At 42.1% G+C, this 16,980-nt stretch overlaps 1 protein-coding gene across 1 annotated transcript in view; it reads left to right on the top strand.

Moving 5' to 3' along the window:
• Positions 1-16,980, top strand: part of INO80 (INO80 complex ATPase subunit) — a 136,940-nt gene that overhangs the window by 77,504 nt on the left and 42,456 nt on the right. The window contains exon 25 of the mRNA XM_031002339.3: positions 10,594-10,734. Within this exon, the coding sequence (XP_030858199.2) occupies positions 10,594-10,734 (141 nt within the window). The remainder of the gene's footprint in view (positions 1-10,593; positions 10,735-16,980) is intronic.

Raw genomic sequence — 16,980 nt, 5'->3', positions numbered from 1 at the left:
TTGTGAGTACAGATTAAAAAGAGAAGGCAGAAGAAGCCCAGTTGTAAGGATTTTTAGGGAGAAAGATCCTGGTTAGGAGGTGTAGAGAATGAGTATTGAAGTGTGACAGTTAAAAAGAAAAAGTAAGGTATTTCAGGAGGGGAGTTTGGTTTAAGTGAAAGTTGACTTTTTTAAGAGAAAAGAGTCTTGCAGATTTCACAATGAAAAGGGAAGATGTCGGGTGCAGTAGCTCATGCCTGTAATCCCAGCACTTTGGGAGGCTGAGGTGGGCGGATCACCTGGGGTCAGGAGACCAGCCTGGCAAACATGGCAAAACCCTGTCTCTACTAAAAATAAAAAAAACTAGCCAGGCATGGTGACCTGTGGCTGTAATCCCAGCTACTAGGGAGGCTGAGGCAGGAGAATCACTTGAAAACGGGAGATGAAGGTTGCAGTGAGCTGAGATCATGCCTCTGCACTCCAGCCTGGGCGACAAAGCAAGACTCCATCTCAAAAAAAAAAAAAAAAAAGAAAAGGGAAGAGGGGCAAGAGAGGCATTTGGTGGGGGTGTGCAAGTTGGTTAACTATACTTTTTTTTTTTTGAGACAGAGTCTTACTCTGTCGCCCAGGCTAAAGTGCAGTGGCACAATCTTGGCTCACTGCAACCTCTGCCTCCCGGGTTCAAGTGATTCTCCTGCCTCAGCCTCCTGAGTAGCTGGGACTACAGGCGTGCGCCACCACTCCAAGCTAATTTTTGTATTTTTAGTAGAGGTGGGGTTTCGCCATGTGGGCCAGGCTGGTCTCGAACTCCTGGTCTCAAGTGATCCTCTCGCCTCGGCCTTTCAAAGTGCTGGGATTACAGGCGTGAGCCACCACACCCAGCCCAACTATACTTTTTAATAGGATGAAAAACTCTTGTGAATACTGGCAGGCTGTATAATTAACAGAAAGATATTTCTCTGCCACAAAGAATGTTTTAAAATGTCCAGAACAACTAACACTAAGCTTAACATTATTTTATTTAATTAATTAATTTTTTTTGAGATGGAGTCTTGCTCTGTTGCCCAGGCTCGAGTGCAGTGGCACAATATTGGCTCACTGCAACCTCTGCCTCCTGGGTTCAAAGTAGTCTCCTGCCTCAGCCTCCCAAGTAGGACTGCAGACATGTGCCAATATGCCCGGCTAATTTTTGTATTTTTAGTAGAGATGGGGTTTCACCATGTTAGCCAGGCTGGTCTCGAACTCCTGACCTCAGGTAGTTTGCCCACCTCAGCTTCCCAGAGTGCTGGAATTATAGGCTTGAGCCATCGTGCCCGGCCTTAAGCTTAACATTAAAAAAAAAAAAAAGTCCTATTAAGTGGTTTTCTTTCTCTCTCTTTTTTGTTCTTTTTTCTTCAAGTGAGAAATCTATTTTTAGTTTTTGTTTTGTTTTGTTTTTTGAGATAGAGTCTTGCTCTGTCACCCAGGCTGGAGTGCAGTGGAGTGACCTCGGCTCACTGTAACCTCCACCTCCCGGGTTTGAGCGATTCTCTTGCCTCAGCCTCCCGTGTAGCTGGGATTATAGGCATCTGCCACCACACCTGGCTAATTTTTATATTTTTAGTAGAGAGACGGGGTTTTGCCATGTTGGCTAGACTGATCTCAAACTCCTGATCTCAAGTAACCGGCCTGACCTCAAGTAACTGGCCTGCCTCGGCCTCCCAAAGTTCTGGGATTACAGTCGTGAGCCACCGTGCCTGGCTAAAACCAATTTAAATGTTTGGACATTTTATATAATTCATCTTCCCTTTGTGGTCTGGTTATTTTGGGCACTTTTAAGGTTAAATAAGTGTTTGCTGAATGACCTAGTGAATAATGGCACATTATATTAATGCACCAATATTAATATTAATAACAATATTGGTGCATTGGTACTAATCTTTGGAACATGGTATGTATTAATCTGAGGGAATGTCTTCTAGTCTAAAATTAAAAGTACAGTTTTACTCTTAATATTTTAAATAGAATTTTGTGAAGAGCACTAACTTCTAGGGGTTTAGGGAAAGTGGGCAGGATAGGTGATCTGTTTGATCATTCATTGATCTTATTGCACTTAGTTATTTTTGCCCTGCATTTGATCTGAGAACTAGAGGTGACACGTTCCTTGGGTAGTAAGGAACACCAGAGAGAAGTGAATCTATAGAAACTTGCAATAGAGGTTGCTAATGAGCTCAACTATGGATTTTAGCCCCTGTAGTAGTAGTTATATAACATATTATCTTAAAACCTAGAGATTAAAACAATAAACACTTGATATCTCACACTGTTTCTGTTGGCTGGGAACTTGGGAGCAGCTTAGCTATGTGGTTTCTTTGGTTTTTTTTTTTTTTCCGAGAGAGAGAGTTGCACTCTGTTGCCCAGGCTGGAGTGCAGTGGTGCGATCTCGGCTCACTGCAACTTCCGCCTCCTGGGTTCCGGTGATTCTCCTGCCTCAGCCTCCTTGAGTAGCTGGGATTACAGGTGTGGGCCATCATGCCCAGCTAATTTTATGGGGTTTTTTTTTTTTTTAAAAGCAGAGATGGGGTTTCACCATGTTGACCAGACTGGTCTCAAACTCCTGGCCTCAAGTGATCTGCCCACCTCGGCCTCCCTGAGTGCTCCGATTACAGGTGTAAGCTAAGGCACCAGACTTTTTTTTTTTTTTTTTTTTTTTTGAGACAGAGTCTCACTCTGTCCCCCAGATTGGAGTGCAGTGGTGTGATCTCGGCTCACTGCAACCTCCGCCTCCCAGTTTCACGCCATTCTCCTGCGTCAGCCTCCAGAGTAGCTGGGACTACAGGTGCCCGCCACCACGCCCAGCTAATTTTTTGTATTTTTTAATAGAAACGGGGTTTCACCATGTTGGCCAGGATGGTCTTGATCTCCCGACCTCGTGATCCATCTGCCTCGGCCTCTCAAAGTGCTGGGATTACAGGCGTGAGCCACCGCGCCCGGTCTTTTTTTTTTTTTTTTTAGAGATGTAGTCTTGCTTTGTCACCCAGGCAAGAGCGTAGTGGTATAGTCATGGCTCACTACAACCCCCACCTTTGGGGCTCAAGCAGTCCTCCCACCTCAGCCTCTCAAGTAGCTGGGATTACAGGCAGGTGCCACTACACCCAGCTAATTTTTGGATTTTGGCCTCAAGGGATTCCCCTGCCTCAGCCTCCCAGAGTGCTAGGATTAGGTGTGAGCCATCGCACCTGGCCAAGGAATTTGTGGCCATATAAAACTACCACAGCCCCTTATTTCCATGCTGATCCCATTATATCAGATATTTCATTATGAAATTTGTTTTGGATTTCCTGTTCTGAGATTCTGGCTTAGACTGTAGATGATTCTGACTGTAGTACTAGTTCTTAACTAGTTTTTCAACTAGAAAGGATTTTGGACTCTATCCTTGTGCTCTGTTACCCGTGTTTCTTCACAGCAAATGTTAGCTGGGAAAGATAGTAACTATAGTATAATAACGAGGTTTCATTTTCAGCAGGGATTCTTTACTCATAAACTCTTAACTCCTTGTGAGCATTTTTTTTCTTTTCATTGCAAGCTCTGTATTTTCATTTAATTTGCCACATTAGTTCTGATTATGTAACTTTAATTATTTGGAAACATAATGCAGAAGAGAAGCAGTTCTCCAGTGAAGACAAATTATGTTTCAAGGTTTTAATGGAAGAGTATGCAAGTTGAGCCCAGATTCCATGTTCCAGATCAGTCTTAAAAAGTTTGGGGTTATTCTTCGGCCAACAAACCTGAGAAGAGACATGGGGAAATGTAAAAGTTGGAAGGGGTCTCATCATTCTTTCTCTTATGAAATTCAAATAATATTTTAGACTAAAGCTCCTTTGGAGCTAACAAGTTAGTTTTGAGTTAATTTCCCCATATTCAGCTTTGTCATCTTAAGGCAGAAAATTTTTCATTCTGTTTCCTTCTATGCCTTCATTTGTTGTTGTTATTGTTCCTGTAGCCTGTCTCCTAAATACAACTTCCTATCATCAGATCAAGGTAAAGACTTTGTTTTTCTTCCTCTGTGGAGACAGATCAGTGTTCACTTAGCTACATGTTGTCATATTGGTCTTGGTAAGCTGTGTGAGGTCACATACTACCTGAGCCATATTCAGCAGTCTAACCCAGTCCTCCCCTTCTTCTCTTACTCCCCAGGGAAAGGAATGAATCCAAACAGTGAGAAGCTCTCTTCTCCTTACCTCCCCCAACCCCATAATGTGCCTATAAAACCCTTGCACTCACCCACCCTATGGTGAAGATAAAATATGAATTTTTTGTTACAGAATCCAAAGAAGTACCATTCTTGTATTATTAGCTTCAGGATGATACACATAAACATCAAGAAGCTAAGAACTAGGCTAAGAACACAGATCAGTTGATACTTAGGGGTGTTTTGGATGAAGTTTTGGGTTTTTTTTGTTTGTTTGTTTGTTTGTTTTTTGAGACAGAGTCTCGCTCTGTCACCCAGACTGGAGTGCAGTGGCACCATCTCAGCTCACTGCAAGCTCTGCCTCCCAGGTTCACGCCATTCTCCTGCCTCAGCCTCCCGAGAAGCTGGGACTACAGGCGCCTGCCACCACGTCCAGCTAATTTTTTTGTATTTTTTTTTTTAGTAGAGATAGGGTTTCACTGCGTTAGCCAGGATGGTCTCGATCTCCTGACCTCGTGATCCTCCCGCCTCAGCCTCCCAGAGTACTGGGATTACAGGCGTGAGCCACTGCGCCCGGCCTAAGTTTGGGGTTTTAAAAAAATCTCTTAATTGATGTGAATACTTTTCAGAGATTTCCTTCTCTTATGTTTGTAGAACAAAAACTAGCATGGCTCCCTGTATTCTACTTAATTTTCTTGTGTTCTACCCTGCATTGCTATTAAGAATTTCAGGAAGGAATAGATTTGGGTCAGAACTTCGCACACCTTCCCTGCACACTGTGGTACCTCTGGCCAGAGTTATTTTCTTACACTGTTTTGCAGTGGATAAAGAGTGTGATTTTGTTTGTTTGTTTGTTTGTTTGTTTTGAGACAGGGTCTCACTCCGTCTCTCTACTCAAGGAGGCTGAGGTGGGAGGATCACTTGAGTCCAGGAGTTTGAGATTACAGTGAGCTATGATCACACGACTGCACCCCAGCCTGGGTAACGAGATTGTGTCTCAAAAAAAAAAAAAAATCTGATTCAGGCAGCAGAGATAGAAAAATAAAATTTTATTTTGCTTAGAAGAATAAAGACAAAAAAGAGAGCCTGTCGTAAATATACCATTTAGTTATCTTTCTTGGGGCAGAACAGATTTGAGTATTCCAATTAAATGTCATGTTAAAAATTAAAAATGATGGTTGGCAGACACAGAGTATAGTACCAGTATTGATTCTGTCTCCTGTCTGTCTCACTGAAACTGTTGTCATGGTAATGGTCTACTTATGCATAGTATGTGCTGAAAGTTTTTTTTTTTTCTTTCTTTCTTTTTTTTTTTTTTGTTGAGACGGAGTCTCTCTCTGTCACCCAGGCTGGAGTGCGATGGTGTGGTCTTGGCTCACTGCAACCTCCGCCTCCCGGGTTCAAGTGATTCTCCTGCCTCAGCCTCCTGAGTAGCTGGGACTATAGGCGCATGCCACCACCCCTGGCTAATTTTTGTGTTTGTAGTAGAGACGGGGTTTCATTATGTTGGCCAGGCTGGTTTCGAACTCCTGACCTCGTGATCCGCCCTCCTCAGCCGCCCAGAGTGCTGGGATTACAGGCATGAGCCACCACGCCTGGCCTGAACATTTTATATACTCTACAGTTCTAGTGAGTCAAGCAACTCCTAAAAATTGGGGGCATTTCAGATTTTGCAATTTAAAATACACAAAGGTTCTAAACGTAGAGTTGTTTTGAAAAGAGTGGCATATATTGAAGTTTTAAACACTATTCTGTATTAAATCCTTAGAGTTTTTTGACGGGCTGTTGATTGAAGATTTCACCCCCCAAACAGGAAGTTTTCAAAAACTCTTCCACTAAATGTTAGTTTTCAGCTACAGTACCTGTATCTATATCATCATTTCCTGAGATCGTGAGTGCTGCAAATGCCCCTTATGGAAAGCTCTGGGAAACTATTGTGTTTCTCTGCATTAATTTTCCCTCTTTTTGTTTGGATGCTTAAAATATCCATGGAAATAGAATCCATGTAATCTAAGAGCTGATTTATCAACACTGTGCTGTTTCATTTAAAGTGAAACTTTTTCCTCTGTATCTAAATTTGACATGCTCTTTAAGAAAAGATGTAGAAAGCTAATTTTGAGTAATGGAGACCTAAATTTTTAACATAAGCATTTTTAATTTTAAATAAAACATGTAGTGCAAAGCATGACCTCTTATTAAATGAGTAAGTCTAGGTCTGAGGGAAAAACATTGGTGTGTTTTCTGTGCTGTGCTGTGCTGTGCTGTGCTGTCCTGTGCTGTGCTGTGCTGTGCTGTGGTGTGCTGTGCTATGCTGTGCTGTGGCAAGGAGTATGCAGCTATGGAGCCTGTCATCCTGGCCTACTTATTTTCACTTGAGACTTTTGTATGGTGCGAAAAGAGTCTTTAGAAAAGCCTGACTTCACTACTGTGTGCATATTATAGTCCTGGTGGCAAGACGCACACATCTGCCAGTGCTTCCAGGGTAATGAGACATTCAAGAGCATGAGAAAGGGACAGAAGAATAGCAAAAGCTGTGACCACGTGAAAACCAAGTCAAATTCCCCATAGTATGGCATTCTCCCTCCCTTCCTCCCTTCCTCATTCCCTCCCTCCCTCCCTCCCTTCCTCCCTTCCTCCCTTCCTCCCTTCTCCTTCCTCCCTTCCCCTTCCTTCCTTCTCCTTCCTCCCCTCCCTCTCTCCTTCTCTCCCTCCATCCCTCTCTTTTCCTTCCTCTCCTTTCCTTCTTTCTTTCTCCCTCTTCCCTTCTCTTTCACTTTTCTTCTTTCTTTCTTTCATGACCAAGTTAGACTAAAGAAGTAGTGAACAAACTTTCTTTTCTATCTACAATATTGCTTAAGGTATTCTTTGTATTCTTCCATGTCAGGCATACATTTTTCTACATCTAGCAATGTCTAACAGTTCATGTTGCTACATGAAGGGAAATTGGATAGTGTGGTGGTACCAAGGTTCACATATACTAAACCAGATTTGATGGAACTAATGTTAAGAGAAAAGAATCTAGAAAAGTATATACTGGGTAAAACATTCTAGGGGTAGTCAGGGTTTCTCTAAAGTTGAGGCTATATGTTGAGCATTTTGAACATAGTTATTATTTTTTAAAACCTGGAATCAGAAAGCTATACATCACCTTGACTTAGCAACTTCAATGAGAATACTATTTTAACCCAGCTCATAAAAAATAAGTGAATGAGCCAGGCACGGTGGCTCACGCCTGTAATCCCAGCACTTTGGGAGGCCAAGGTGGACGGATCATGAGGTCAGGAGTTTGAGACCAGCCAGGCCAATATGGTGAAACCCCGTCTCTACTGAAAATACAAAAATTAGCCAGGTGTGGTGGCGCACACCTGTAATCCCAGCTACTCAGGAGGCTGAGGCAGGAGAATTGCTTGAACCCTGGAGGCAGAGGCTGCAGTGAGATAAGATCACACCACTGTACTCCAGCCTGGGCTACAGAGCGAGACTCTGTCTCCAAAAAAAATAAAATAAAATAAGTGAATGTTGGCCAGGTGTGGTGGCTCATGCCTATAATCCCAGCACTTTGGGAGGCTGAGGAGAGGGGATCACTTGTGGCCAGGAGTTCGAGACCAGCCTGGCCAATGTGGTGAAACCTCATCACTACTAAAAATACAAAAATTAAAGGCGTGGTGGTGCGCACCTGTAGGCCCACCTACTCAGGAGGCTGAGGTGGGAGAATCGCTTGAACCTGGGAAGGCAGAGGTACAGTGAGCCGAGATTGCACCACTGCACTCCAGCCTGGGTGACAGAGAGAGACTCTGTCCCAAAAAGAAAAATAAATGAATGTGTTCTAATTTGGGAATGACCACCCCTGGGAATAGAATTATTGCTAGTCAGACTTTTACAGAAAGGTAATAACAAATAATGTGCTTCGTTAAAAGAACTCCCTATGGTGAGTTGTATTCTTTTCTTAGTAATAACTGCAGTGCTGAAGAGAAGATAATTGGAGGAAATGTTCATTCTTTTATTTTCTACCTTTATATTATTGGAACAAAGTAAGAAACAGGTTTCTGTTGAATTTTGAATTTTAGAATACTCAAAATGAAGATGAATTAATGCGATACCTGACAGAGACATTATTTAGTGACTGGTCTGTAGAAGTTAGTAAGAATTCAGAAGTCTTTAGGTCAGCTACTGCTGCTGCCTCAGCCATCTGCCCAGGAATGGTCTGATTGACAGTGGATGTCCCAGCTGGCAGCCCTGAACTACTACTTAGCTGGCCGTGATGAGCAGAAGTTGCTAGACTAGTCATCTCTCCCCCCCAGTGAGGGGGCAAGATGGGCTACTGCTGATGTCAGAAATGCACTTTCAGGAAACAAACAAAAAACGTGGCTACATCTTTTTACCTTTTTCCTCCTAATTATTCAGTATTGGAAGAACAGTCTGACACCTAGCCTGCTAATCTTTGTAACGATCCTCATGTTAGACATTCAAGTGATAATGGGCATAAACATGTAGAGAGATAATGAACTTCAACGGAGATGCTACCCAAAATCAAGATGGGAACACAGATGTTATTGAAAAGCTGTCAGAATGTTAAAATTCTTCTTTGGGTAATGACAGGGACCTCAACATTTAGAGAAAATGCCAAACATATCATAGCTACATGGGCCTAGCAGTATATCAAATGTTGTAAACACTTCTGTAGTCTGTAGTCAGAAACCACGTAAAGACAGCCCAGCTATCCTGGAAAATAGCTGTAGTCTTCAAATTGTTGATGACAGTTATTTAGAAGATGCTGATTGGTTCAGGGAAACAGATAACAATGCGTATGTCCTACTAGACAACTTGAGATCACTGCTTTCAAACTATGAGCCTTAAGAACCCATTTCCTTACAGAGATGTAAGCCCTATGGAAAATAAAGCTGTATAAGTGGAAGAGCAGGATATGAGCTGAACAAATTATCCTCAGAGTGATTTGGTACTGGTATTATAACTATTATTCTCTTACAGAGGATCCAGGTTGCTGTTCTGATCTTGCAGTTTGTATTCTTGACCTTACAACAATGTGTAAATTAGACTGCCTTGTATGTTATCTTCATCTACATGGTTATTTTGGTCATCAACCTGCGTTATTGAGATGTCAGTAAAACAAATAAGAATGCAGATCCAAAGATAAAACAAATAACATACTGAAGAAGGAGCTTCTGCATTTCTTATATAGAACACCATGTCCCACTGAGGAGTGATTTGTATGTGAACATTTCATACTTAAAATCTTTCATATGACTGGCTGTGACCTGAAGCTGTAGCATGAGTTATGAAGTCTGTTAAAATAGGTTTTTTTTTTGGTACGGAATTTCACTCTTTCACCCAGCTGGAGTGCAATGGCGCGATCTCAGCTCACTGCAACCTCCGCCTCCTGGGTTCAAACGATTCCCCTGCCTCAGCCTCCTGAGTAGCTGGGATTACAGGCACCCGCCACCATGCTGGCTAATTTCTGTATTTTTAGTAGAGACAGAGTTTCACCATGTTGGCCAGGCTAGTCTCAAACCCCTGACCTCAGGTGATCACCTAAAGGTGATCCCGGCCTAAAATACATTTTTGATACAGCAACATAAGTGAACAATAAATATATTTTAAATGGTTGTCAGAGGCACTAAAGAGATAGAATTTCCTGTTACTGACCCCTTGTATTGATTACTCTGAATAAATTAATAAGAAAACAAATGGTGCTAAACTGCCTTAAAGAAAAATTTAGAAGGAAATTGCCAGGTGCAGTGGCTCATGCCTGTAATCCCAGCACTTTGGGAGGCCAAGGCGGGCGGATCACCTGAGGTCAGGAGTTCGAGACCAGCCTGGCCAACATGGTGAAACCCTGTCTCTACCAAAAATGCGACAATTTGCCAGGTGTGGTGGTGCACGCCTGTAGTCGCAACTACTCGGGAGGATGAGGCATGAGAATAGCTTGAATCTGGGAGGTGGAGGTTGCAGTGAGCTAAGGTCATGCCACTGTACTCCAGCCTAGGTGACAGAGCAAGACTGTGTCTCAAAAAAAAAAAAAATTTAGAAGGAAATTGTGTTGGTCATCATTGTTTTCAACACAAGACATGAGTTTGCATCCACAGTGCAACAGATGAACCAGACTTCCCCTGACATTCCCATACAAGTGATTTGTCTAATGAAGTTTTGCTGTGCCTGTTTTTGATTAACAATATCTCTTCCAGAAAAAGGTAGAATTATAAATGACAGTTGTTTAAGGTATATTAATAAAACCACATTTTGAAATTAACATGGGCTTCAACTGTATTATATACTTGGTTCTAATTAGTGGTTGTTTATTAGAATTAATAGTATTTACAGGGAAGAAACTCTTAAAGTTAGATGTTTAATATGTGGCTTTTTTTTCATTTTGCTTACATTAAACATAATTATAGTTGGCATTCATTTGCATTTTTATTTTGCAGTCTCTTGTTTTCAGCAGCCACTGTAAAGCAGTGAGTGGCTACTCAGACCAGGTTGTCCATCAGCGGAGATCAGCTACCTCCTCGCTGCGTCGCTGCCTGCTCACTGAGCTGCCATCTTTTTTGTGTGTGGTCAGTCCACGAGTAAGTGCTCCAGGAGGGAAGAGATGAAATAGATGGCAATAGGAGAAATAAACCAATTTTTAAGGGATTTATTTCTTAAACAGAATTGTTTTAAACTATTTGGACTTTAAGAAACATATAAATTCTAGTATTTTAAAATGTGGGCATTTGTGATTCTGGTCTGCCCCAGACGACACTTATATTCACCTTCATTTGTTGATTTAAGAATAGTTGTATGGTAGATAGCTTCTTTTTATTTAGTCAGGGGCTCTAAACTATAGTGGGAGTAAACCATCTGTCAGGTAGAATATATATCACCCAATAGCAGGGTCGGGGCGAGGGAACCATTAGTCACCTGTGTTCAGGTTTTTGAGGGTTTTCATGAGAGGGCGTCAGATTGGTAAGGATTGGGGGAGATTTGATCCGGTCATATCACCTCAGTACAGTCTCCAAATAACAAAAGGAAACATAACACTCCAGCATCAAGAACCTTCTCAGTGTTGTGTTTTCTTGCTTTCCAAAGCAGCCTCACTTGGACTGTCATTCACATGTCTGTTCCATCTGAAAAGTGACTGTTGTATCTTCTTTGCGATTCACCATTTGTCCACTGTTGTTTGCAGATTGGGCTTAGTTTCTATTGTGGTTTCAACTTTAGCAGTTGTCTGCATCCTTCCTAATATCCTGTTTATCAAAATAGAGCCCTCTTGCCATTGCTGACAAGCATTGCTGGAAAGGCTTTAATTGGCACACTGGGGTTATTTACTTTGCCTACATCTTCCATCCTCTTTTTTATCCATGTTGATCAGAGCCAGAGAAAAGATCTACGAAGAAGGGAAATAATCGAACTGTGGCCAGGTTCTGTGGTTAGAGCCAAGAATGAATTTCTGTCTTCCCAGTTCGTTTCTTTTTACTCCAAGAGGCAACTTTCCGTTAGCCAGGAAGCTCTAAGAGGTTGACATTTCTTACCTTTCTATGTTTTTCTCTTGTTTCTCCACTCATCTTAGCAAGTGTACTGTTTTTACAGGTTTGTTGGTTTTTTTTGTTTTTGTTTTTTTTAATGTTTTTGAGACAGGGTTTCACTCTGTCACCCAGCCTGGAGTGCAGTGGCATGATTTCAGCTCACTGCAACCTCAACCTCCTGGGCTCAAGTGATCCTCCCACCTCAGCCTCCCAAGTAGCTGGGACTACAGGTGCGCACCACCACTCCTGGCTACTTTTTAAATTTTTTGTAAAGACAAGGTTTTGTCATGTCGCCCAGGCTGTTCTCCAACTCCTGAGTTCAAGCTATCTGCCTATCTTGGCCTCCCAAAGTGCTGGGATCACAGATGTGAGCCACCGTGCCCAGCCTGTTTTCACAGTTCTATTCAAAGAAGAAGGAGCCTTTTCTGTCTCCCTTGTTAATATTTTTCTACCATTATTTTTTATCAGCTTGCGTTCTTTATTCAGTTTATGAAAAGACAGAATCTGACAGGGGACCCCTAGAAAGATGATGAATCCTGTTGACTCCTGCCTGCCTAGATTTCTGTCTGCTGCTCCTGTGCTATATGAGTTTAATTCCCTTGTCACTATCAACTTTGTTTGGTTTATACTGGCTATCCAGAAAGTATTTGGATTTTGTACATATCCTGTTCTTCCAAAGTATTCTTGGTCTCAGAAGCTTAAGTTAATGCAGGGAAATGCACTTTTTCTAGGAAGCATTTAAAGCCAAGAGCTTCCATAGAAGGCAGGCTTCAGTCTTTCATGGTTGTGTGGTTGGTTTTGTTCTCTTAGTATGATAGGTGTATACCAAGAGACCTAATAAAAGGAAGTTTAGATTTCTGAGAGAGGCACATCAAGTCTTTTTAACTTCTCCTGTTCCCAGTGTTTTGTTTTTTGGTTGTTGGGTTTTTTTGTTTTTGTTTTTGTTTTTGAGATGGAGCCTTGCTCTCTCACCCAGGCTGGAGTGCAGTGACACAACCTTGGTTGAATGCAGCCTTCGCCTCCCAGGTTCAAGCAATTATCGTGCCTCAGCCCCCCAAGTAGCTGGGATTACAGGTGCATGCCATCACGCCCAGCTCATTTTTGTATTTTTAGTAGAGACAGGGTTTCACCATGTTAGCCAGGCTGGGCTCGAACTCCTGACCTCATGTGATCCTCCTGCCTAAGCCTCCCAAAGTGCTGGGATTACAGGCCTGAGCCACTGTGCCCAGCCTGTTCCCAGTGTTTAAAGAGCCAATAAAGATGAGCTCTCTTGGCCTGTAATTGTATTTATTTGTTGACCTGAAAGTTCTTCATTTTTTACCACTTGGAGCTCCCCAAATATCTATAACCCACCACTCTCAAGAACAGTCCCACTCTCACACATGCATGCCCCATCTATACTACTTCAGTATTGTTTTTAGAGGGGCCAGAAATCCCAGCTACCATGCCTGCTGCTGCTGTTTCTCTCAAGAAAAGTAAATGTAGCTTGAGGAAAACTCTAATTGCTGTGAACATGTGTTGGCAAGCAGGGAGCAGGAGAAAGCTTTTATCGTTTGGCTGAAAGGGTGCTCCTTTCCCACTTGGCCCCTCCCATGTTTGTAGAGTTTCTTTACATAGTATGTGCTAAACCTGAAAATGGGAGTAATTACACCGTGATGATTAGGAGGACAGGAAGAAGAGTTTAGATATCTCTATTTCATACACAGATCTACAACTTTTACCTTTCAGATCAGTCCTAGGGATTCAGATCAGTGAATAAGGCAAAATTTCATGAGATACCCTAATTATATCTTATATTGACTTCTAACCCGTCTGTATTGGGGAGAGAGAAACTGATGTCCTTTGAAGCCAACCCTGGCCTTGAATTAGGCAAATTAATTTCTCTGACACATGCTATGAAAACTTGAGGGTCAGTTCAGGAAGAACTGTGCCACTATGGAAGGAATTATAGGAGCTGTTTTATCATTAGCTGAGGAAATAATTCTGCAGGGTTAATAAATTAAGGCCTTAGGAATTCTTACCAAAATACTGCAGCGCTTGGAGCGGTTACGCTTCCTTCAGCTACAGCAGGAACATACATGTCCTCAGGAAGGACGCGCTGAACGCTTAAGGGGGCAGCCCCTGAAGGTACTGTAGTTTCAGAGGTTAATGAAGCAAGAAAGGGGTTAGCTCCTGTAGGACGAGAGAGAGTATGCATGTTTTGTGGGGAGGGAAGAACGGTACATCATGCTTCATCTCTCCTGCTTCTGATCAAATCAGGAGGTCACTTGGGGTTAGCAGAATAGGGGGAGGCTGTCTGGGATACAGCTGACTTAGAAAGCAGGATTTACTCTAAGTATATTGGACATTTTTGCCCTCTTTTGGACCTCATAAGTACATTGCTTACATACTTACAACATGACATTGTATGATTCTGAATATATTAATATCTTGATCCCGGGCTCCTGGCCAAAGAAGCCTCTCAAAACACTGAAAAATATTTCACTAAGAACAGTGTCTTGCAAACCTCTTAAGCATTCAATCCTAGACCTGGAAGGGTATCATCAAAATGAAAATTGAAAAATAGATGAAAGTTTATAACTGGAAAAAGTTGTTTTGTTTTTAAACTATAGGAGTGCCTAGAAATGAATCCCAGGCAGAAAAACCATTCTTCCTGTTTCTCTGTTCTTTCATGCTGAGATTCTAGCTTTTGGCTTTTCATCTCGAGAATATGAGCCCAGAGTCTTTATGTATAATTCCAATATAAGTTCTGCTTTTTTACAAAATAAATAAATAAATAAAATTTTTTAAATCAAAACGGTTATCTGTGAGTATAAAAATTGGTCTGTATGAGGGTTTTTTTGTTGTTTTTTTTTTTTTGTTTCGTTTTTTCTTTTTTTTTTTTTTTTTTTTTTTTTTTTTGAGACAGAGTCTCACTCTGTCACCCAGGCTGGAGTGCAGTGGTGCAATCTCAGCTCACTGTAACCTCCACCTCTTGGATTCAAGTGATTCTCCCACCTCAGCCTCCAGAGTAGCAGAGATTACAGGCAGGCACCACCATGCCCAGCTAATTTTTGTATTTTTAGTAGAGACGGGGTTTCACCATGTTGGCCAGGCCAGTCTCAAACTCCTGACCTCAGGTGATTCACCCACCTCGGCCTCCCAAACTGCTGGGATTACAGGTGTGAGCCACCGCGCTTTAGTCTTACTAGAGAAGACTAAATATGCTTTACTTATCTAAGAGTATGCATGCTGTTCAAGACATATAGAACTGGTCATATTTCTATAGTCTAGACTATTACTTTTTAAACTTTTTATAGAAGTATAGCTGCTATTAATTTTGCAGGTCTGCGACACACATCCTACATGGGAGATGTTTGCTCTGACCCACGATCTGCTGGGATACTGCCATGTCAAGTCATAGGAGGGAGAGAGACCCAATTTTCATCCACCTGCTTTGTATTCCTGTATTTATTTGCTTTCTTTGGGTCCATATTTATTTGCCCATGCTCATGTATTAGTGGGAAAAATGAATAAGTTGGAAGCAAGAAAACAAGTTCCTTCTTTTTTCAACTTTTTTTTTTTTTTTTTTTTGAGACAGTCTGTCACCCTGTCGCCCAGGCTGGAGTGCGGTGGCACAGTTTTGGCTCATTGCAACATCTGCCTCCTAGGTTCAAGCCATTCTTGTGCCTCAGCCTCCCAACTATCTGGGATTAGAGGTGAACGCCACCATGCCAGGCTAATTTTTGTATTTTTTGTAGAGATGGGGTTTTGCCATCTTGGCCAGGCTAGTCTTGAACTCCTGACCTTAGGCGATCTGCCACCTCAGCCTTCCAAAGTGCTGGGATTACAGGTGTGAGCCACCATGCTCAGCCGAAAACAAGTTCCTTTTGGAGAGGATAAAGGTGATATGAGATTCTAGTATTGTTTGGATAAACTATTTTTGTTATGAACTGGTTTTGGAACTCCAGGCGCAGTTTGCTGTGACCCTCTGTAGTTTTGCATCTGGACCATAGATGGCACTGCTCCCTAGCAAACTCAGTTCAGCTTCATCTGCAAGCCAGAGTATTCTCTGGTTATTGGTAAATGATCCTCTTTCTGTCACGTTGGTACCCTCCAGAGCCACCTACAGCCCATGGTCAGCTGTTTATATGCCTCAAGGCAGTATTTCTCAAGGTTCAACTTGGGACGCTGGGGTGCTTGTCAAAAACATAGGTCTATTGGCCCCTCCCTCAGTTCTTCTGGTTCAAAATCTACACTTTTGGCCCGCTTCAAAGGAGGTCCTTATGCATACCAAAACTTGACAGCCATTTCCCTAAAGCTTGATCAACACAAAAAGAGAAAAGTTAATAGCAAGATCAAGTTCCCTCGGTGCCTAACTTCCACGAAATGATAGAACTACCTAACTAGATACAGCCGGTGTTTTATGTTCTGATCTCTCCTGTGCTGTGGCCTTTGCTTCTCATACGCTGTTTCTCCCCATGTCTTAGTCTAGCTTTAGGGTTCTTCTGAGCAATTCTGCGTATGCAGATTGAGTATCTCCTATCCAAAAATCCCAAACTCAAAATGCTCCAATGAGCATTTCCTTAGTGCATCATGTAGGCACTCAAAGTTTTAGATTTTCAGATTAGGGATATTCAACCTGAAATGGGCTTTCAGCATATTTGTCAGCTTGGGCTTGACAGATAATCACAGCCTCCACATTTTAACAAAAGCTAGCCTTGTCATCTTCAAGTTCCTTACCACTTGACTTCACAGGTATCTGAATACTGCCTATTAGAGTAGGAATAAACCCAGATAGCCAAAGAAGGATAAAATCTGTGTTTCTGAATTGGCAGGAGCCCCTCTACTCCATTGAGTGAGCAGCAGCTGAGTGTTGTTTGGTTATACCTTGTATTGAGATAAGAATTTGTATATAGCCTTTGGCCAAGCCAGGAAACGAATCTGCTACTCTCTGGCAATTGCTTCCCTACCCTCCCCTGCCTCCCCACTCCCCCTTCCCCAGTTTATGGCCTGAAAGAAAGTTTCTCTTCCATTAGGTTTGTCAGCAACCTGGTCGGGGAAGAGGAGAAAGCTGTTGATAAATTTGGGAGCTTTGCCACAAAAGCATTAAAGATGACTTCAAATATGCCAGGCCAATATTCTTTAGTTTTTAAATGAAGTCTGACTAGCTGCAGCTCCCTTTCTGGCATCACCATCACGCATATGGTTAAGAGAACTTTGCCAAGAACAATATCTAGCAGTGAAGGGAGGTGGCAAAATGATCAGATATATATGCATATAATAGAGTTATTGCTGACCTGGTATCCTCATTTATCTGCAAACTCC

Source organism: Gorilla gorilla, chromosome 16, assembly GCF_029281585.2.
Source record: "Gorilla gorilla gorilla isolate KB3781 chromosome 16, NHGRI_mGorGor1-v2.1_pri, whole genome shotgun sequence".
Taxonomy (NCBI): domain Eukaryota; kingdom Metazoa; phylum Chordata; class Mammalia; order Primates; family Hominidae; genus Gorilla; species Gorilla gorilla.
Note: the sequence above shows the minus strand (reverse complement) of the source record. Positions and strands in the feature narration are given on the sequence as shown.